Source organism: Microcaecilia unicolor, chromosome 1 (genome assembly GCF_901765095.1).
Source record: "Microcaecilia unicolor chromosome 1, aMicUni1.1, whole genome shotgun sequence".
NCBI lineage: Eukaryota > Metazoa > Chordata > Amphibia > Gymnophiona > Siphonopidae > Microcaecilia > Microcaecilia unicolor.
The window spans coordinates 723,173,473-723,197,557 of NC_044031.1; the positions used below are offsets into that span (position 1 = coordinate 723,173,473).

Genomic DNA, 24,085 nt, shown 5'->3' on the forward strand with positions numbered 1-24,085 from the left:
GTGGCGAAAGAGATCTGGACACCCCAGAGGGAAGCTGAAACCACTGGCAGGGTTTGGTCTCTGTCCTCACAAATATTTTGTTTAAAGAGTTAATTTTTGAATTTGCATTTCCTTGTATCTTGATCAAATATATTGTGGACTAAGTAACAATGTAATTTCTTATTTGTTCCTTGATGTAAAGGACATGACATTTTCATTTAGATTTTTTTCTGATTTACCTAAATTTATTTTATGTAAATGTGTATTTTGAAAGTGATAATTAAAAAAAAAATCTCATCCTTCCTGTCTCATCAGCTCATAACCTTGGGGTCATCTTCGACTCCTCCCTCTTCCTCTCTGCACATATTCAGCAGACTGCTAAAACCTGTCGTTTCTTTCTCTATATCACCACCAAAATTCGCCCTTTCCTTTCTGAGCACACTACCAGAACCCTCTTCCACACTCTTATCACCTCTCGCTTAAGATTATTGCAACTTGCTTCTCACAGGTCTCACACTTAAGTCATCTCTCTCCTCTTTAATCTGTTCAAAATTCTGCTGCACGACTAATATTCCGCCAGTGTCGTTATGCTCATATTAGCCCTCTCCTCAAGTCACTTCACTGGCTTCCTATCCATTTCTGCACACAGTTCAAACTCCTCTTATTGACCTATAAGTGCATTCACTCTGCAGCTCCTCAGTACCTCTCCACTCTCATCTCTCCCTACATTCCTCCCTGGGAACTCCGCTCACTGGGTAAATCTCTCTTATCTGCACCCTTCTCTTCCACTGCTAACTCCAGACTCCATTCCTTTTATCTTACTGTATCATATGCCTGGAATAGACTTCCTGAGCTGGTACATCAAGCTCCATCTCTGGCAGTCTTAAAAGCTGCATCAAAAAGGTGGGCTTTTAGCTTAGATTTGAACTCTTAACCCTTATTCACTTGTTCAGAACCCTTATCATCCTGACTTTAATATTCCCTTATCTCTTGTTTGTCCTGTTTGTCTGTCCTAATCAGATTGTAAGCTCTGTCGAGCAGGGACTGTCTCTTCATGTTCAAGTGTACAGCACTGCGTACGTCTAGTAGCGCTTTAGAAATGATAAGTAGTAAAGTAGTAGTAGGGAAGGATCGATGAGAACACTGCCTGTGCACCTGCTTCATCCTCTGTCCCAGACCCATTAAGTCACGTTTGATACGTTCAGTGGGATACCTTGAAGTATCATTTGTTCCAACATGGATGAGCAGCATAGCATTTTGGTCAGTAGGCTTGTAACGTTCTGCAAAACATCTTGAATATTGGCACCAGGCAGACAGCACACTTCCCTGGACATCATGTCTGGTCGGCAGATGGCGATTCTGTTCTGAAGGGTACAGAGGCACCTAACACCACTACCTTTCCCTTCTTATTGGTCACAGCTTTGGGATGCTTTGTTTCCTCCTGATCTCAAGAAATTTTCAGCTCTTCTATCTCCAGGACTGCAAACCGGTTCTTCGGTTCAACAGAAGATGGAGCTGGGGGGAGGTTGATTTTGCACAATCTAGTGATCTGTGTCGATCCCCAATGCCTCAAGATGCATTTCCGGGATGGATTTCTGGTTGTCAAAGATGTGCCTTAGTCTTGCCACCTCCTCTTTTAGTTCTTGCATTTCTTTTATAAGGGATTCAGTGTGCATACATTTAGCACATGAAACCAGTCCCTTGACCTGATCAAGAGTAACAGCCTGGAGCTGACTAACTCCGCATGCCAAAGTGGCTGCCACCAATAAAAGGGCTTTCCAGGTTAGGTACTTTGGCTTACAGGAGGCTTGTAGCTCAAAAGGAACCTTCATTAGCTGGTTACCAGTAGCACCTCGAATTCAATTTAAGGTTTGTATTTTAGTTGATACAATTATTTTTGGACAGTTACCAGAATATCTGCTCAGTTGGATCTAAGTGTCTAATAAAAACAGAGACCTTTCAGATATTTTTCAATTTAGAAGAACTAGGATAATGGAGTAAAAAAAATAAGACCATTCATTCTGCAAGGCTCATGTTTCAAGCCCCATTGTTATGGAATTCTCTTCCTGTACAATTTTTAAAAAATGCAGAATTTATCTACTTTTAAAAAAGCTTTGAAAACTTTTCTTTTTAAGAAGTTTTATGACTAGATTATGCTTTTCTTCTTTTAATATGTATTACTGATTAGTTGATAGCTCGCAGGATGTGCCTTCTGCTGCTTGTGATCTGCACTTACCTCTTTTGAGTAGTTGTGAAATATAAGAAATAAAATTAAGTAAAATAAATGCAGAGATCCCAAGAAGCAGCAGCAGGCTTCAACAGAAGGAAGCGGATCCATGAAATGAACTAAAGGCTGTAAAGAGATGGGTTTAGTTTCTTCATAACATAGTAACCCATCCAAATCTATTCAGCTACGATCAGGGCACAGACTATTCAGCATTGGCTTTGCTTACCAATTACCGGTGCTTTGCTAAGCTTCTTTGGATCCATTCCTTCTACAAAAGGATTCCTTTGTGTTTATCCTATGCATGTTTGAATTCCATTACAGTTTTCATCACCACCACCTCCCATGGGAGGGCACTTTGGGTATCTACCACCCTCAGAGTGAAAAAATGCTTCCTGATATTATTCCAGAGTCTGCCCCCCCTTCAACCTCAATTCATGTCCTCTAGCTCTACCACCTTCCCGTCTCTGGAAAAGATTTGTTTGCGGATTAATAACTTTCGAACACTTAATACCTGTATCATCCCTGTTTCTCCTTTCCTTCAGGGTACACAAGGTCTGTAGCTGCCCAGCATGGGGCAGTGGGAGACTTAGGAGAAACATCAGGAAATACTTTTTTCACAGAAAAGGCCCACCCAAGTGAGGCTGTGAGAATAAAAACGGTAATGAAATTCAACAATGCATGGAACACAGACATTTAAATACTTCAAAAACGTAGTAATTTACAAATGTATCTTTTTTTTTTTTTTTTTTTTTAAGAGACAAAGAAGTAGTAGAACTTGAGGACATGAATTGAAGTTGCAAGATAGAATATTATCAGGAAATACATTTTCATGAAAAGGGTGGTAGATGCCTGACATGTGTCCTCCTGGTGGATGTGGTGGGGAAAAACTGACAGAATTCAAATATGCATGGCATCAACACAGAGGATCCCTATATAGAAAGGGGATGAAATCAAAGCAAAACTTAAATAACCTTAGCACTTTAAACAGGGCATAGAGGGATGTAACCTGCACAGATCACCAGGTACAAATCTGTTCTGCTTGTTGAGCGGACTGAATGAATTTACTATGATAGCATGAAACAGAATCACCCTGTTCTCTTTGTGACTAGAACATACTTGGGAATAAAATGCCTTCCTTCTTTTTTTTTTTTTTGTTACATTTGTACCCCGGCACTTTCCCACTCATGGCAGGCTCAATGCGGCTTACATATTGTATACAGGTACTTATTTGTACCTGGGGCAATGGAGGGTTAAGCGACTTGCCCAGAGTCACAAGGAGATCATGATCGGATGGCTTTGACAACACTGGTCTCCAAGAGGAAGGAAAGCTCTTTGAAAACTATTCCCTGGTGCCAAGATGATCTCATTGGACCATGTGGTAGGTCAAATAGATGCAGCTTAAAGCCACAATGTATGATCTTTAGAACTCAACATTCAGTAATTACAATGATCCAACAAAATGTAAAAAAAGAAAAACTTTAACCTGATAAACTTCTAGTTGGAGAGAGGCTATGTTTTCCTGGAGCAAGTCAAAACCCCTTGCAAGGTTTTGGCTAAGGAACAGGTTGGGTTTTCTGGGTCCTCTGCTATCTGGGTGAGAGTCAGGATCTTACCAAGTCTGACTGGATCAAATGGGTGAAACAGATACCTACACCTTTGGACAGCAGTAATGTCTCCTAGGCTCCAAAACCTCTTATAGGAAGAGCACAGTTCTTTGGAAAGGGACTTGAATATTTCACAGTATTTCTTTGAGGAAACTGCCTGGTTGACCTTATTCTTCAAAGAATTTCGTTGCTCATCAGGGAATATCTGCAAACTTCTCCTGCATATCAAATCAAAATGAAGGTCTGAAGCTTGTATCCATGACAGCTTGTGAACTCCCAACAACAGATACTTTTGATGCTGTTTCAACAGCATTAAAGGTCAATCTAACATGTACTTTCTACACTCCTTTGCTTTGTCTACTAGTGACCTAAATTCTCTCGATTTATGCTGAGGGAGAGAATCTGTGAGTTCCTCAGCTTTACACAAGGTATCTCACATGTGCTGGCTGATAGCTGGTGAGATGTTACGTGAAAGACAGCATAAGCAGATTCAACCAAAATAAAACAATAAGGAAGCTGTTTCTTGAATTCAGAAGTCTTCTGGACTCTACACAGAGTATGCCTTCTTATTAGCAGGATGTATGGGGGTTCTCCCACGTTCTCTAGCAGCTATAATTTTTTTTTCTTAGATCTTCCAATAGAAAATATTAGGTGCATAATGCTCAGTTGCCTTGCTTGCTATGCTACAGGCTACTAATGATATGGCATAGTGATAAGATATTTAAATAATTAACTCACCTTGTTTGAACTTGTAAGTCCCATTCCTGGCTCTCCCAAAGACTTTCTTGACAAGTCTGGTGTCTGAGATCCACTTTCTTTTGATTCCCTCTCCTGGTCAATTTTTTTCATTTCATTTTCCATTCTAATTTTCCTTTTACTCTCCTGTTCTTCTTGCTCTTCCCATTTCCTTTCTTCAAAACTTTGTTTGGCCTGGTCATCTTTCCTCTGGGCAGCCTCTTTTGCTTGGTTTTCTTTGAGTTCTTTTTCTTCTCTTTCACTCTGTTCCTCTTTTGCCTGCTGTTCTTCCAGGTCCTGTTTACGTTTTTCTTTCTGTGCTTGTTTTTCCAACATTTCTTTTTCTCTTTTGCTTTTCTCTAATGCCTGTTTCTTTTCTTCCTCTAATGGACTTACAAATTTTGGTTTTGTTGAGCGATCTGGAACTATAATTTTGCCATTCTGAGCAGGCCGATCATCAGAAGCTAGATTTTCAACATTCAGTGCATTAGTAGCCATTTTAATTGTAGGTTTTTTAGTACGATCCACCTATACAAAAAAAGCAGCAAAAATTTACAAACACAGTACAAGATACAAAACAGATGCAATTATTTTTTATATTAACAGGAATGATCATTTGTCATAATAAGCCCAAGAACTCAAAGCCAACTCTGTCAAAATGCCAATAGAGAATCACAATTTTTCTTTCTAGCTTTATCAAGTTTCTTTAAAATAACTTCATCCACTTATTAACCACTGGTTTTCTTCCTTGTTTCAGAAATGTTGCCATTAAAGCATAAATGATCTATTGAAAATGTTGACTATAAGCCATATATTCAGATGGAACACTTCAACCATAAATGATCTATTGAAAATGTTGACTATAAGCCATATATTCAGATGGAACACTTCAACCATAATGACTCAAATTGTTTAGAGGGCACATGAGATGTAAATTGTGCCCTCACTTTCCTGCCCCCAACAAATTCCTCCTCCAGTATGATCCATTCCCTACTCTCCTTTCTTGGCTTTAATGTGAAGTTTGAATACACTGTGCTAACAGATCTTGAGACTAGAGAATGACACAGGGACGGGGACCCGCAGTAACTACGGGGATGGGACAGGGACAGAGCCCGTGAGGACGGGGACAAACTTTGTCCCTGTGTCATTTTCTAATTTGAAGCCTGTTAATGAACTGGACTGTTATGTTTGATTGATGCAGATGACAATATTTTTACTTTTTGGAAAAACAAGTAAACATGCTGGCCACTACTAGCAAAATTTGCATGGGGGATGCTGTACATTCCTACCACCAGCACATCTTCTAAGAAGACATCTTCTGTTGCAGGAAGGACTGTGAAAGACAGGAGAGCTAGACTGAATCCTGAGACTGTTGACGACTTCTTATTCAGATTAAAAAATTATAAGTGCTTCATAGGGCATACAGAACGGATAGTATTTTGTACCCCTGGACATTTTAACAGGGTGGATTAGGATTCATTGGGGTAGAAGTAGTCAGCTATTGTTGAGGTTGGAAGGGTAGAGGGTGGTGGGAGGGTTTATTATAGCTGCTCATTTTTATTGTTGTTTTCTATTGTTCCTTTTTATACTTTAATAAAAAGATTTAAATATAAAATCTAAGTGTTTGAGGCTTCTGCAGATGAGAACAGAACCTGCGGAGTTGGGGTGGGGACAGAGACAGGACGGAGACAGAACCCACAGGGATGGGGCGTGGCAGGGACAAATTTTATCCGTATCATGGTTTACTTGAGACTAAAAGGTCCTACACAGTTCAGTCAGCACTTTTAACCCATCACTCTGAGTAGTACACATGCCCTTAAGTATATGTGTCTATTGTGCCTAAATAGGAAATCTGGCTCTGCCAGCAAATGTAAAAGTTATCCTCTGGAAGATAGAAGATGAGAGTTTTCCAACAAAAGATATTTCCTCTACAGCTGGGGCTTGGTCTATGATGCATGAGGGGAGATATCACTGAGGTCTACAAAAACCTGAGTGATGTAGAACGAGAAGAAGTAAATCGATTTTTTACTCGTTCCAAAAGTACAAAGACTAGGGGACACTTGAGGAAGTCACATGGCAATACTTTTAAAAGAAATAGGAGGAAATATTTTTTCACTCAACGAATAGTTAAGCTCTGGAACTCTTTGCCGGAGGATGTGGTAACAGCAGTTAGCGAATCTGCGTTTAAAAAAAGGTTTGGACAAATTCCTAGAGGAAAAGTCCACAGTCTGCTATTGAGGCAGACATGGGGAAGCAACTGCTTGCTCTGAGACTGGTAGCATGGAACGTTGCTATTAATTGGGTTTCTGCTAGGTACTTGTGACCTGGCTTGGCCACTCTTTGAAAAACACGATACTGGGCTAGATGGACCATTGGTTTGACCCAGTATGGTTAAAAATTTGAACCCTCTTTGATGAGGTAGGTTCTGCAAGCATTCAGAGCACATCAAAGAGCAAAGCACTGCCTCTGGAAAGACACAATAGTGTGCAACAAGGCTGCAGCCTACAAATTAAAGGAGTTTTATTTAAAATGCTGTAACTATAAGTATATATAGCACTTATGTTAGAATATCCCATAACAGTGAGCATTTCCTCACAGTGTATGTAATCAGTAATTTTTTTTCTTCAGATGAACATGAGGACCACCAGAAATGCATATTCTTCTTCTAAAATCTTATCCGTTGCTCACAGATTTTTTTTTTAATATTCTGCCATAGAAGTGTAATGGGCATCAGCATTTACTCCAATATATTATATACAGTTTTCATTTGCAATGCTTCATTTCTTTTAACAAAGGGAGAGCAAAGAAACTCTGCAACCTTAACAAAAAGTTTAATAACTTAAAAATTATCAAGAGAATAAAGAGCCCAATATTCAAAATAACTTAATGAGGCAGGAGAGACCCCTGCCTAGTTAAAAATTGCACTAGTCAGAACATTCAGCGTCACTTAACCCATTAGGTTCCAATGTTCCCACAATAAGCCAAATGAGAAACTGATTCGGGCACTAATGGGTTAACAAGATAGAACTGCTGAACAGAGAAAGACACAGGGACAAAGTCTGTCCCCATCCTCACGGGCTCTGCCCTCATCTGCAGAAACCTTAAACATTTATGATTTTATAATTAAATCTTTTTATTAAAGTATAAAAAGGAACAATATTCTGTGCCCAACTGGAAACCACCAGCGACCACATGACAGCCTATCCTCAGGCCCGAAGGTCCACATAATCCCCTACCACAGGGACTCCAGAAAAAGCAGCAGGGGGACAGCCAAGAAGGGCAACCACCGCTCTCTGTTGAAACACTACCTCTGCGCCAGACTCTTAATTGAGTGCGCCAGTACCACCACCACGTGGCAGCCTATCCTCAGTCCTGAAGGTCCACACAATCCCCTACCTCAGGGACTCCTGAAAAAGACAGTAGGGGGACAGCCAAGAAAGGCAACCACCGCTCTCTCTTGAAACACTACCTCTGTGCCGGAGAAGCATGCTCAGTGCGGCTGATGACTGCATGGATTCCATAGCCTCCTGCTTTTGCAATGGAGAGGAGTCGCAGCTGGTGGACAACCGAGTGGAGTGAACGCTGCAGTGAATCGATTGGTACAGCGGCGGCACCTCAAGGGGAGACAGCAACCGACCACCACTGAAGAAGAGGCATCAACAAGACATGCATCTCACCTCTTGGCAATCTCATCAGAACCCTACAAGTCCCAATACCGATGGGCAAAAGAACCCCTTCCCTGCGTTCCTCTGCTTCCTCTTCCCCACTACATTGAGCAGGGACGCTCTGACCTGATACAAGAACACATAGGCTGACTCATTACTCTCTCACGCACTCACACAGAACGCCTTCCCCCTCTCTCTCTCTCACCTAACCGAGCAGAACATTCCATCCAGGTACAAAAAAAAAAATCATCATCATCGCAGGCTGACTTACTATCCTCCGCCGCACACACTAAACTCCATGTACCTCAAAATGTACACTACAAGAATACTAGTAGAATTAGCAACCCTAACACTTATAATATCCATCGATGCCCTAACCCAAGGATAAAACAATATACCGATACACTGCAACTTACGTCACCCAATGGGAAGAACCGACGTCCTCACGGGCAGAGCTCAATCAGAAACCATTCACCCAAAGCACATACACAACAGAGGTACAAAAAAGAAACAAAGAAACTCAGAAACCAAAATCAACAAACAAAAATTACCACTGTCGCGACAACGGAGCATACATCAATGCCAGATCGTGATAAACAAAACAGAAACAATAAAGGACTGGATAACCAACGAAGATCTCAGACTGGTTTTCATCACAGAAACATGGATCCATGACAAAGAAGACACTGAAAATATGCCCACCAGGACATAAAATCCTACACTGGACTGGAAAAGGGGCGGTGGAATTGCCCTAATCTACTGATCTTTTTTCATGGCCGAAGCTTCAGCAGAATCTATAGCACCACAGCTGGAAGCTGCCTCAATCAAGGACCAAACCCTACACAACCAACTGAGCTACATCCTATTCTACAGACCCCCAGGTAATTGGAAATCGATTCAAACAAACATACTTCATGGACTTCATCTCAAACCCCAATACACTGCTAACAGGAGATATTAACCTACATTTAGATGACCAGAGAACTAACTGCTCTAAAGAATGTGACGAATTCCTCCTAATATGGGACTTCCAATGACCACCTGTGTCTTCAACCCACAACAAAGGACACGCCATAGACCTACAGGTTCTCACAAGACTATGACTTTAGAATACAGAACCCAGGATAGACAGAAGATCCTTGGTCTGATCACTTCAAGCTAAACATGACCCTATACTGGAAAGCACAAAAATCACAATCACGAAAACCAGACAAATCACACGGAAAAATAGATCCAACCAAATTAGGGAAGGCCATACATGAAGATCAATGGTCGCCATCGACTAATATAGAAGGATTCCTACTAGAATGGGACATAAGTGCACGCACATACGGGACACAATAGCCCCTGTGGAAAAGAAAAAACAGAACAGAGGCACAAATCGATACTATGGAATGATGAATAATTAAAAATGGCTAAAACCCACTGCAGAAGACTAGAACGAGCTTGGACGAAAAATAAAAATGATACAAACAGAAATGCATAGAGAGAAGAATGAAACAGGTACAAAACCAAAATTAGACAGGCCAAAATAAAATACTACAAAGAACACATAGGCGCAGATTACAAAGACACGAAGAAATTATACAAACTTATAAATAACTTAACACCAAACCAGTGATATCAGTGATGAAGAGCCCCCATCAGCAAATGGACTCACCAAATTCTTAAAAGAAAATATCCGCAACCTCAGGAAGAGCCTAACACATGATGCCACAAATCTTGAAGCACTGACAGACAAACTCGATCAACCCCCCCCCCCCCAAAAAGCACCACCTGTGGACAGGACATGGACCGCCTTCACACAACCCACATCCGAGACGGTAGCACAAATGTTTAAAAAAAATTCTTCCACCCATTATCTGCTAGACATATGCCTAAATCATCTACTAAAAATAGCACCAGATTGACTCACAGATCAATTCACCTTCCATCTAAAGGCTTCCCACAGAAGAAAGGCAACATAAATACTCACCTATCCTGAAGGATACCAAAAAATAAAAAATAAATAAAAAAAATCAAAGATGCCTCAAACAACAGACCAATTGCATCCACCCCATTAATGACAACAACAGAAGGTATAGCGGCCAACCAACTAACTGACTATACTGCCAAGCACTCTTATTTATTTATTAGGATTTATTTACCGCCTTTTTGAAGGAATTCACTCAAGGCGGTGTACAGTAAGAATAGATCAAACACGAGTAATAAACATTACAGCAGTAAAAATATTCAACAATACAAAGTATGGCATGGTATACTACTTGCAATGACTACACAATATGTAATAGAACATTATAATTGGTAGTGAAGGGTAAGGCAAAGTTGTAACATATAGATGAGTAAGAAAGTAGGAAGAATTAGAAAGTAAGGTGATTGATTAGAAGAAAGTTGCACATGAGGTCAGAGAGATGGTTAACAGAGTGGACACCAGGGAGGGGGTGGAAAACATGAAAAAGGATCTGCGGAAGCTAGAAGAATGGTCTAAGGTTTGGCAATTAAAATTCAATGCGAAGAAATGCAAAGTGATGCACTTAGGGAGCAGAAATTCACGGGAGACGTACGTGTTTGGTGGGGAGAGTCTGATAGGTATGGACGGGGAGAGGGATCTTGGGGTGATAGTATCTGAGGATCTGAAGGCGATGAAAGTGTGACAAGGCGGTGGCCGTAGCGAGAAGGTTGCTAGGCTGTACAGAGAGAGGTGTGACCAGCAAAATAAAAGAGGTTTTAATGCCCCTGTATAAGTCGTTGGTGGTGAGGCCCCACCTGGAGTATTGTGTTCAGTTTTGGAGGCCATATCTTGCTAAGGATGTAAAAAGAATTGGAGCGATGCAAAGGAAAGCTACAAGAATGGTATGGGATTTGCGTTACAAGACGTATGAGGAGAGACTTGCAGACCTGAACATGTATACCTTGGAGGAAAGGAGAAACCAGGGTGATATGATACAGACGTTCAAATATTTGAAAGGTATTAATCCGCAAACAAACCTTTTCCGGAGATGGAAAGGTGGTAGAACTAGAGGACATGAAATGAGATTGAAGGGAGGCAGACTCAAGAAAAATGACAGGAAGTATTTTTTCACAGAGAGAGTGGTGGATACTTGGAATGCCCTCCCGCGGGAGGTGGTGGAGATGAAAATGGTAACAGAATTCAAACATGCGTGGGATAAATAAAGGAATCCTGTTCAGAAGGAATGGATCCTCAGAAGCTTAGCGGAGATTGGGAGGCGGGGCTAGTGCTGGTCAAGACTTCTACGGTCTGTGCCCTGAAAACGACAGATACAAATCAAGGTAAGGTATACATAAAAAGTAGCACATATGAGTTTATCTTGTTGGGCAGACTGGATGGACCGTGCAGGTCTTTTTCTGCCGTCATCTACTATGTTACTATCTCAGCTAGGGTAGGAGTGGATAAGCATGTCCCGCTGCAGTATGTGCAGCCCGAGTCAATCCTTGTGTGTGTGAGTGAGACTAACAAGTTAGTTACTTCTTCCATTAAAGGCCTGGTTGAACAGCCAAGCTTTCACCTGCTTCCTGAAGTAGAGATAGTCTTGTGTTAAGCGGAGCCTTTCAGGCAATACATTCCAGAGTGTGGCAGCTACTCCAGAGAAGGCTCGCTTGCAGGTATCACATCGTGTAATGTCTTTTGGAGAGGGTGTAGTTAGTGAAAGTCCTTGGGAGGACCTTAGTGTCCTTGGCGGTGTGTGGCGGATCATCCTATTCTTCAGATACTCGGGGCCATTTCCTTTCAGGGCCTTGAAGATCAGACAGAGTTTTAAATTTAGCCCTGTATTGAACTGGTAGCCAATGAAATTTTTGCAAAAATGGTGTGATGTGGTCACGTCACTTGCAACCTTCTACGAGTCTTGCTGCTGCATTCTGAATCAACTGGAGCTGGTGCAGACCCTTTGTAGTCAGACCATTGTATAGTGCATTCAGTAATCCAGTCCTGATGTTACCGTGGCATGCACAACTGGGATAAGATTTACCTTCTCGATGTAAGGAAAGAGGCAGCGTAGCTGTCGCAAATAGTAGAAACAGCTCTTGAAGGTTGCTTGGATTTTGGATATCAGTATAAGTGTTGAATCTAACTGTATTCCAAAGTTCCTGACTTGTGATTTGAGGGGGAGTTCATACTTCCCAAAAGGGATTTTGATGTCAGGTATGTATCCACTTGTGTTAGGGACCCAGTAAACTCCAGACCGCCCAAAACACAGCGGCCAGATTAATCTATGGTAAATCAAAATTTGAAAGTGCTAAACCTCCCTGAGAGAAATTGCATTGGCTTCCTGTCAAGGATCATATCACCTTTAAAATCTGTTCCCTAGTCCACAAAATCCTCTAGGGGGAAGTTCCAGGCTACATGACTACATTAATCATCCTACCTCCTAGGAACGCATTAAGATCATCCCGTTCATTCTTGAATCTTCATTATCCAAGCTGCACCGGTATCAAATATAAATCTTCATATGCTTCGTCCTTCTCCTTCATTGTCTCACAACTATGGAATGCTTTGCCAAAAGCTATAGACCATCTAAATTTCAGGAAATCTCTTAAGACCATCCTATTTAGAAAAGCCTACCCCAAAGACTCAGCCATTGTTACCACTTCTTGATGCACATCAATCTACTGATAATCTTGGACACACTTACCCTCACCACCTCTCTCCCTATTTTCCCTGATCTCTCTTGCTCCTCCCCTTTTCTCACCATTCTCTCTTGTGTAGGATTTATCTTGTATTAGTTTAATTTACCGGATCGGCATCAGCCTTTGCGGTACTATGTAAGCCACATTGAGCCTGATGCTGTTGGGAAAATGTGGGGTATAAATGCGATAATAAATAAATAAGTAAATAAATAAATAAATAAATAAACAAAACAAACAAACAAATGATTCTCAGTCAGGCTTCAGACCACAACAGAGCACAAAACAGTACTAATTACACTTTTGGCCAACCTCAAAAGGGAAATTACATCCTAAAAAAAAATTCTTCTACTACAGTGTGACATTTCAAGCTCATTTGACATGGTTGACCACCAAATCCTCAAAAGAGTACTTGATAAAAATCGGTATGGGGGGGGGGGGGGGGGGGGGGGGGGGGGGAGTCCTCGACTGGTTCCTAGGCTTCCTTACAACTAGATCCTATCAAGTGAAGACAAATTCCTCTCTCTCCTCTGCATGGAAAGCGGAATGCAACGTCCCCCAGGGCTCGCCACACTCACCAACACTATTCAACCTGATGATGGCTCCTCTTGCCCGAACACTAGCCAAAAAAGGCTTCAACTCTCTTATATATACAAATGATATAGCAATCTACATCTCATTCAAATAGAATCTTCAAGAAATCGTAATCAGGATAATGGATGGTATAAACACTATGGAATCTTGGGCAGAGATGTTCAAGCTCAAACTGAACAAAGAAAAAAAAACCTCACTGCCTGATACTTACATCACCATGCAATACCGATCATTTCTCAAACATCACTGTCATGGGCACATTCCTTCCAATAACTGACAATCTAAAAATTCTAGGAGTCACCATTGACTGCAATCTATCCTTCGATAAACAAATCTCAAATCACAACAAAGAAAATGTTCCAAACCATGTGGAAACTAAAACGCATAAAAAACTACTTCCCAAGAAATGTATTCCACTCACTAGTTCAATCCATGTTCTTCTCAAATGCTGATAACTGAAATGGAATTTATGGCCAGATGCAAGGAACAACTATTAAAGCAAATGCAAACAGCACAAAACAGCCTAAAGACTAATACTCAGAACAAATCACATCGAAAGCTCAAAACCGCTACTCCAAAACCTACACTGCGGATGATACTAAGATTTGCAACAGAGTGGACACCCGGGAGGGAGTGGAAAGCATGACAAAGGATCTGAGGAAGCTAGAAGAATGGTCTAAGGTTTGGCAATTAAAATTCAATGCGAAGAAATGCAAAGTGATGCACTTAGGGAGTAGAAACCCAAGAGAGACTTATGCGTTAGGCAGTGAGAGTCTGATAGGTACTGAGGGGGAGAGGGACCTTGGTGTGATAGTATCCGAGGATCGGAAGGCGACGAAACAGTGTGACAAGGCGGTGGCCATAGTGAGAAGGTTACTAGGCTGTATATAGAGAGAGGTGTGATCAGCAGAAGAAAGGAAGTGTTGATGCCCCTGTACAAGTCGTTGGCGAGGCCCCACCTGCAGTATTGTGTTCAGTTTTGGAGGCCGTACCTTGCGAAGGATGTTAAAAAAATGGAAGCGGTGCAAAGAAAAGCTACGAGAATGGTATGGCATTTGCGTTCCAAGACGTATGAAGAGAGACTTGCTGACCTGAACATGTATACCCTGGAGGAAAGGAGGAACAGGGGTGATATAATACAGACATTCAAATATTTGAAAGGTATTAATCCGCAAACAAATCTTTTCCGGAGATGGGAAGGCGGTAGAATGAGAGGACATGAAATGAGGTTGAAGGGCGGCAGCCTCAAGAAAGATGTCAGGAAGTATTTTCTTCACAGAGAGGGTGATGGATGCTTGGAATGCCCTCCCGCGAGAGGTGGTGGAGATGAAAATGGTAACGGAGTTCAAACATGCGTAGGATATGCATAAAGGAATCCTGTGCAGAAGGAATGGATCCTCAGAAGCTTAGCCGAAATTGGGTGGCGGAGCAGGTGGGGGGGAAGAGGGGTTGGTGGTTGGGAAGCGAGGATAGTGGAGGGCAGACTTATACGGTCTGTGCCAGAGCCGGTGATGGGAGGCGGGACTGGTGGTTAGGAGGCGGGAAGTACTGCTGGGCAGACTTGTACGGTCTGTGCCCTGAATAAGGCAGGTACAAATCAAGGTAAGGTATACACATATGTTTGTCTTGTTGGGCAGACTGGATGGACCGTGCAGGTCTTTTTCTGCCGTCATCTACTATGTTACTATGTATGTAAAACCTACACTGGCTACCCATGAAATCATGTTTATCATTCATGATATACTCATTGGCCTACAGAATAATTTTCAACCTAGCACTGAAATATATGTCAAACCTTATAGAACTGTACGAAATGCATTCAAGGGAGCAAAAATCTACCTCACCCTACCCTAAATGCCAAAGAATAAAATACAAATCCTCATACTCGACCAACTTCACATACATATGTCCCAAGACTTGGAACACATTACCAAAAGACTAGATTGGAAAATGTGGGTTAGAAATGCAGACATAAATTAATAAATAACTGTTTATAAATCACAAATAGAAAACAACTACAAGCAACTATAAAAACTCTTCCCCACCCCTTCACACATTCTACCCTTCCAACCCCAACAATAACTGACTTCTACTACCCCAGGGAAACCCTAATGCACCTGGTTAAAACATCCAGGGGTACAAAATACAACCCGCTGTGTGTGACCTAGAGGGGGAGAAATATGCCCTACAAAGCACTGTTATGATTTTTTAATCTGTGGATGAATAATAAACCATTAATCTCAGGATTCAGTCTAGCTCCCCTATCTTCCACAGTCCTTCCCGGAATATAAAATGTCTTCTCAGAAGATGTGCTGGTAACAGCAATGCACAGGATCCCCCATGCAGAATACAAGCTTATTATCACTGAAACCTTCTGTATGAAAAACTCAATCATTGGCATAAGCTGATGGATAAACCTTAATTTCCTGATAACTGTTGCAAACTTCAGGAATGAAACTTGAACTGTAAAACTGTAAGAAGATTCATGGCTAATTAGAACTAAAGGAAGGCAGAAATCAATTTTATACCCAAGCCTCTGCAGATTTCTTTATGGGTGCCCACATTATAGCAACTACCAAAGCTTCAGTTTCTACGTTAACACGGTTACCACACTCCTCTACTTACGTTCGAAACAGAATTTAAAAAAGAAGAAAAAAAGTTTACCTGTAATATTTATTCCATATCAATTTGTGTCAAAACCTCTACTGAAAATGTGTTTAAAATAAAGATATTGTTCTTTCACATACTGATTATAGTACTGTTAAAAAATAAAAAGCTTATAGTTAACTGGATTTTATATTACAGTGTAAGCAGAATAAAATACAGCCACACACCTGTGGAATGATATTCCCAGGATAACTTGGTTGAACCTTAGGTTTAAGTACTGGTCCACTTGGAGTTGGCAAATTTAAAGATTTTACTCTCTCCTCTAAATTATCTGTCACTTCATTTTCTTCATTCAGCTCTACAGGAGGTGGTGGCTCTTCCAAGGATGGATAACTGAAGTCCACTAAAATAGACACAGTGATTTATTTAAAAAAGAGCTACTTTAGAACCATGTATGCTTTGAAATAATGCAAATAAGCAGGTGTGTGCACTACTCAAAGTCCTTGACTGAACTCTTGACTTTCACAGCCTTGGCTGAAGAGTAAAAAGTTCCATAACAAACAAACAGGACAGAAACATAAATGAGGTGATCGAAAAGAATACTATAGCGTGCGCTAAGAAGAGATGTTCTGGATTGCTGAGGTTTTCTAATGGGATAATTCAGAACTTCACAGAGGAAGAAACTTGAAGTTCTCCGACAGGACCAAGCCACTTTCTAAGGGGGAGGGGAGGTACTAGTTTCTAGGGTGCATAACGCTGCATACCCTGGAGAAAGTATTTGAATGCACCATTAATTAGGTTTATTACATGTTATTTCAAAAAAACTAATAATAGAAAATAAACTAATCAGACCTGAAAAAAATGTTTCACATCAAGGTAGCTAACTTATCCAAATTATAATACACAAAACAGGACTCAAAATAAGAAAAAGCTCTGATCACCAGAAATCTTACTATATTACACTGAAAAGAAAGATATATATTATTGATGCATTTTGGATAATATGCATAGTTTAGTCTTCTACATTTATATTCCCTTTTACTATACAGATGATTGGGATATATTGCTTTCAATCATTCTACTGAATTCATGTAAGCACATCTCAGCCACAAAAACTATTTATTTTCCCCTATTAACTTGATCGCTTATAGCTACAGAAAAATCATTGACTCCTGTTTAGCACTAACATACATTTGACCTGGAAAAACAAAACCCCCTTTCCCAAAACATTCACCTATAGCCGTAAAACGCAGTACACAATTTATCAAGTAAAGACAGTTTGTGAAACTTACATGAGACAGGCATTGCTTCATTTATGCCTTTTTGAGGTGGAGTAACTTTAGCATTTGTTGTATACATAGGATAACAAAGAAGCCAGTTTTCATAGCCGCCTTCTAAAACTAAAGGCTCACTACGAAGTATAGTTTTACTTTCCCACTGCAATAAGGAAAAAAAAAAGATTTTGAAATTGGATAACATTTCTTTTATATGAAAGCAGTTTTTTTGTTTTCTTTTTTCTAATGGCTCAGTGTTTACTGAAATTAAGTACTTTTTATTGTGACAAATGATTCTACCACCGTCTGTTTCCCTCTGTTACACAGCCCATATATGATAAGATGCTTTTTAATTTAAAAAAAAAAAAAAAAAGTATAGTAAATTCAAGTGTCATTAGCACAAAATATAACTAATCTCAGTTGGTCCAATGGAATAGTTATGTATTGCTATGCAGAACGAGGTTTTGTTTCCGGTTAGGCCCGGAGATGCTATAGAGGCAGTGTTCTGCACAACACCATTACTGAAGCCAAGGAGTTGGCTATCACACATACAATATTTTACACCCTTGTGACACTGAAGCTGTAAACTGTAGTAGAAAAATGTGTCTAAATAGAGTGGTGGCACTGAGTAGCAACGAGTGGGCTCCATTCCTGCGCCCCAAGAGACCACTAGACCACCAGGGTTTGTTAAGGTAGGCCTGGGAAGAGCCTACAGGGTGATGGGGTAGGTCTCTGCTGGAGGGGAGGAGGTGGTAGCAATGCATATTTTCGGCTGGGGGAGGGGGCACAAGTCATTTTCAGTCCCAGTCAAAGCCGAGCAGCAAATTTCAGCTCTGGATTCAGTTTTGGCAGGAATGAAAACCACTGGTTTTGGTCGGCCTGTAGCAATAAGCTATCCAGATATAAAAGGAAGTGATGGACGGCGCTCCAAAGGCAAAGCTAAAGAGTTAACTGAATAGCACAGACATTTTGTATAATCTGGCTGTCTTTATTCCTTTAAGTAGGGCCACATAAAGTTCTTAAAACTTATCTGTTTACGTTTAAGACTGCATATTCAACAATGACAAGTTGACAGACCAGATTAAAAATTGTCAGTTACCTTGGTAAAAGATCTGGTTAACTTTAAAGCAGCTTCATTTCTTTCCTTCTGGCCTACAAAGTTTCCTACTCTTAGTTTACATTGCAAAGAGCCTTCATTCAAAACTACCTGGTGATTTTCCCCTATTTCATGTTGCTTTTACAACAGGGCTTTTGAGGGAATGGTCTGAAATGCAGTTCTGTCACTTCTTTTGAGTCCAGAGCCGCAGGGTATTCACTTCTAGCCCTTCCCAGCCAAGAAAGCGGGGTGAGTCTGAAGCAAACAGAGAACAGTCTACTACCTAACTAGCCCCCTCACCTGGCTCCACAGTTCCACTTCCTTTTTGTCTACAAATTAAGCCCAACACTTGCATAAACCTAGATACTGCAGAGACAGCCGGCCACTCAGAGCTCCTTTTAAAATCCTTAAAAGTGTGAATCCCATCATTGCACAGCAATTGATATTCCCCTGTGTATGGTGCCTCTGTGACACTCCCAGCTAGCCCTGGAAGAAGAAGGTGGGCCTGAGAATTTAATAAGGATCTTTCACATTGCAGCACTGTCAACCACTCACTAGATTGACCCTTATGACATCTTTTATAAGGAAATATTAGTTCTTACCCGATACTTTTCTTCCCTTTAGTCCTAAAAGATCAGTCCAGACTAATGGGTATTGCCCATCTGCCAGTAGGTGGAGATATAAAACAACTCATTAGTGCTCTCTAGAATTTTGTGCATTCTGACTCAGCCAGCATTCAATAGCTAAGCAGTGGATGTGACATGTGAAAACAAAAATCTCCTCTTTCTGAAACATTAAATTAAATAAGACCAGAAATATGAACTTGTGCCTGTGAACGAAAGACACAAACCATATACAAGACAGAAAATGAATAAAGGCAGGTTCTGGACTGATCCTTTGGAACTAAAAAAATTATCAGGTGAGAACTAATTTTTCCTTCCATTTCATCACCAAAGGATCAGTTCAGACTAATGGGAAACTTGACACCCCTGCAGAAATAACCTAGCACCCAGAGGCTTCTGCTCTGGCTGCCACACCCAGATGACTGTTTTGAAAAAGAATGACAAGATAACCAACTGACCTACAGATTTCACCTAAAGATATATCCTGAACCACAGCTGAGGAGGTAGAAAGAGCTCCAGTCGAGTGAATTTTAAACATGCAAAGGAGCAGGTTTTCATGAGAACAAATAGGCTGAAGTATAGCATCCTTCAACCAACAAGTAATGGTTGCTATAGAAGCTGCTAAGCCTTTCCTGGGACCACAAAAAAGATCAGAAAGAATGTCTGAAGTAATTGGAAAATTCCAGATAATCACATAATTGCATGAATGACATCCAATAAGCGTAAAGAAAAGAATTCAGACTCAGTCTTCTCTTCGAAAGAATTGTAAAATAAATAAGCTGATTAAGATGAAAAGAGGAAACCACTTTAGGGTGAAAGGAAGGGACTCATAGATACTCCAGCTTCAGAAAACTGTAAAAGGATGTCTCTGCAGGAAAGAGTTTGAATTTCAGATATTCTCCTAGCTAGGGTTACCATATTTTGTCCTCTCAAAAAAAGGACATGTCCTGCCCCTTTCACATCCTCACCCCGCCCCCCTGTCACATATTCCCCTCCCCTCCACCCAGGTCACATATTCCTCTCCCCTGCCCCCCCCTCCCCTTACTTACTATCTACTGCCCTGGTGGTCTAGTGACCTCTTCAGGGCAGAAAAGAGCCCCCTCTTTCCTGCCCAGAGCTCTGTCCTTGCCCTGCATCCTGTTGCTGTGATGGTCTCGGGATTCAAAATGGCCACCGAGAGTTGAAGCGGCCTCGCGAGACTTCAACTCTTGAACATTTTGAATCCCGAAACCGTCACAGCAACAGGATGCAGGGCAAGGGCAGCGCTCCGGGCAGGAAAGACGGGGCTCTTTCCTGCCCCGAAGAGGTCACCTAGGTTAGGCCCGCCCGTTTGTCCGGAAATCCGGACAAACGGGCGGACTGGCAAAACCCGTCCGGACATGTCCTCAAAAAGAGGACATGTCCTGGTAAATCCGGACATATGGTAACCCTACTCCTAGCAGATGACAATGCCACTAGGAAAACTGTCTTTAAGGTAAGGTCTCTGATGGCAGTTTTAGAGATAGGGTCAAAAGGAGCTTTTTGAAGAACTCGCAGAACTGACTAAGATCCAAGCTGGACATACCCTCCTAAGAGTAGGGCACAAATGAGAAACTCCTTTAAGAAAAATGGACTACATCAGGATGAGCCGCTAAAGAGATGTTTTGAATACGACCTCTAAAAAAGGCTAAGGCTGCAACTTGAACTTTTAAAGAATTAAGAGCCAACCCTTTTTAAGTTCATCCTGTAGGAAGGTTAAAATATGCTGCAAAGAGGCTTTGAGAGGACAGAAATGTCTCTCTTTAGACCAACTTTCAAAAGTTCTCCAGACTTTAGCATAAGCGTAGCTATAACATCCTCTGAACAACCTCTTTCTTTTAGGTATCACCTTTCAATAGCCAAGCAGTTAAGACCAAAGGGGGAGGGATCGTCCATGAGAATCGGTCCCTGAAGCAGAAGGCCTCTAAGAGGGTAGGTACAGGGGAGAAGAAATCTGGAGACAAATGAGATCCGCATACCACAGATGTCTTGGCCAGTCTGGTGCTACCAGTATCACACATGTCCAGGGTGATAAGCAATGCGGCTTAGAGTCCTGCCTACCACTGGCCAAGGAGGAAAGACATATAGAAGATCCAAGGACAGCCACTCCTGAATTAGAGCATCATAAGTACATTAAGTGTTGCCATACTGGGACAGACCAAAGGTCCATCAAGCCCAGTATCCTGTTTCCAACAGTGGCCAATCCAGGTACCTAGCAAGATCCCAAAACAGTACAATTCATTTTATGCTGCTTATCCTAGAAATAAGCAGTGGATGTTCCCAAGTCCATTTAGGAAGCTATACAAACCTTTTTTAAAACTCCGTTAAGCTAACCTAAGCTAAGCTAATTTTCTGGCAACAAATTCCAGAGTTTAAATTACACGTTGAGTGAAGACATATTTTCTCCCAAGACTCCAGTTCCTTTCTTTGACTGAAGAATCTGGATACTTGCCCATTTGTGCTGGATGCCTTGAGATCGAGAGACAGAAGGACCCACTGATTATTAGGTTGAAGGCACTCGACATCAGATGCCATTTCCCTGGGTTCAGAGAAACTCTGCTGAGATAATCTGCCCAAAAGTGTTCAGAGTGCTTGCAATATGAGAATCGGAAAGGAGAGGAACGTGCAGTTCTGCCCACTGGAAGAGAAGGCTGGCTTCCTTGGCAAGCTGTGCACTCCTTTTCTGATCCTTGCCTGTTGATATAAGAGACTGCTGTCATATTACCAGAAAATACGAGGACTGGTTTCTCCTGTAGAGCTGGGGGTGAACAACAGAAGGGCTTTACCGACTACCCTGAGCTTCAAGAAGTTTATGGACCAAGAGAGCTCTACCAGTGTCCAATAACCCTGAGCTGTTTGATGAGAACAATGAGCTCCCCAGCCAGACTGGCATCTGTGGCTGCCATATACCAGTCTTGATGTGGAAATGAAGCCACCATTTCAGACTGTCTAGGTCCATGGAATCAAGGCTTCTTAATTCTTCAACACCACCGTCTTAGAAGAAACTGGGGTCTCATGTGAGCCATGCCCATGGAACAACTTCCAGTGTGGCTGCCATTGATCTCAAAACATGGACATAATTCCAAGCTCTGGGAGCTGGAAGAGAGAGAAGGTTAAGAATCTGGTTTTGGATTTTCAACTGATGCGATGAGGGAAGAAAAACTTTCCAAACTAATGTGGAGTAATTCACCACCCAGACTAAGGAAGAGAGGAGAGAAACTACTCTGCTGGATATGAGCAGACTGTCCTGACTGGATGGGGCTCAGATTAACCAACTGTCCAAGTAAGGATGCACTTGCACCCCTTGTTTTTTAAGGAATGCAGCCACTACCACCATAATTTTGGAAAACGTGTGTGGTGCTGTGCATAGGCCAAATTGCATGTCTTTCAACTGGAAATGATTCCCTAGTACTCAAAACAAAGAAACCTTCTTTGAGGTGGCCAAATTAGAATATGGAAATATGCCTCCTTCAGATCTAAGGAGGTTAAGAGCTCTCCTGGCTGGACTGAGGCAATGACAGATCTTAATGTTTCCATTTGGAAGTGCAGCAATTTGAGAGATTTGTTCATTCCTTTGAGGTCAAGAACTGGGTGGCAGGAATCTCCCTTCTTTGGTACTACAAAGTAGATGGAGTATCATCCAGAGTCCTTCTCTGCCTGAGGAATGTGCTAAACTACACTTGTCTAGAAGAGATTGAAGAATCAAACATATTGCTCAACATTTGTGAAGAGCTTTGCATGGAGACTACAAGACAGCAGAATTCTAGCCTGTAACCTGACTTTATAGCATCTAAAACCCACTGGTCTGTAGTCACTTTGGTCCTCTCCTCGTACAATAGAGCAAGACATCCTCCGATAACTTGGGACAAGGAGTGAACCTCTACCCTGTCATGAGCAGAGGTGGAGGGAACCTCTACCCCGTCACTGTAAGGAATGCGCAGAGGTGGAAGGTCTTGAAGTATTTGCTACAACTTTTTTGTCCCCATGAAAGAAGCCTGAGATTGTTGAGAATGTGACTTCTGAAGAGGTTGCCAGGTTTGTAATTTCTCACATCTCTGAAACAAGGTTTAGCTGATCTGGAGACTTAGGTTTGTCTTCAGAAAGTTTCTGAGACTTAGAATCCTCAAGGTCTTTAATTTTTCAAGGACTTCCCCCCAAAAAAGAGTTTGCATCTAAATGGCAACTTAGCTAAGCAGGATCTGGAAGCCACATCTGCTGCCCAGTGTCTTAACCATAACAGGCATCTTGCTGAAACTGCCAATGCCATTTGCTTTGCATAAGTTCTAGCCAAGTAAGAAAAGCTTGCTTCTAAAGAAGGTAGAAATTCAGGAGCAGATGTCTGAACAAACTGTTGAACCCAAGATAAAGAGGCTCTTGTAGCATAAGAACCACATAATGAAGCTTTCAGACTTAGTGCTGCAATTTGAAATGAAAGTTTTAGAGAGGATTCAAGCTTACGATCATGAACATCTTTTAAGAGCTGTGCCACATTCTACAAGAATTGTACTTTGGCATCCACCTCAGGCAAGGGAATTTAGGTTCTTACCTTGGTAATTTTCTTTCCTTTAGTCATAGCAGATGAATCCATTACGAATGGGTTGTGTCCATCAACCAGCAGGGGGAGATAGAGAGCACTGAAAAACCATAGTGCCTCATGGCCAGCTAGCTCCACCTGCCTCTTCAGTATTTGAAGCTTCCAAAGCAGTGTTACACCGCAAAGTATAACAACATGAACTTTTCTCTGACCTGCAATGTGAGCTGCTGACAGAAACTGCAGATGTAGCTCGGCCCAGTGGCAAATCTGCGCGGCTAGTGCCCTGCACTGAGTTCCGCCTTGTCGATTTATGTAGGCCACTGCTGTCGTATTGTTCGACAGAACTCTAACAGCCAATCCTTCCAGGGTCCATTGAAAGGCCAGAAGCGCCTGGAATATAGCTTTCAACTCCAAGCTATTGATGGACTACTCCGACTCCTCGGGTGTCCAGAGACCCTGGGCATGCCTTCCCCAGCCACTTCAGG

General features: G+C 41.6%; 1 protein-coding gene across 4 annotated transcripts in view; it reads right to left on the bottom strand.

Moving 5' to 3' along the window:
• The window catches only part of USP8 (ubiquitin specific peptidase 8), a 121,545-nt gene that overhangs the window by 46,562 nt on the left and 50,898 nt on the right, over nucleotides 1-24,085 (bottom strand). For all 4 annotated transcript variants that reach the window (XM_030189597.1, XM_030189596.1, XM_030189595.1 and 1 more), the window contains 3 exons: nucleotides 17,348-17,492; nucleotides 16,283-16,458; nucleotides 4,549-5,073 (listed from right to left, as the gene is read on the bottom strand). In XM_030189597.1, coding sequence (XP_030045457.1) covers nucleotides 4,549-5,073; nucleotides 16,283-16,458; nucleotides 17,348-17,492 — 846 coding nt within the window. The remainder of the gene's footprint in view (nucleotides 1-4,548; nucleotides 5,074-16,282; nucleotides 16,459-17,347; nucleotides 17,493-24,085) is intronic.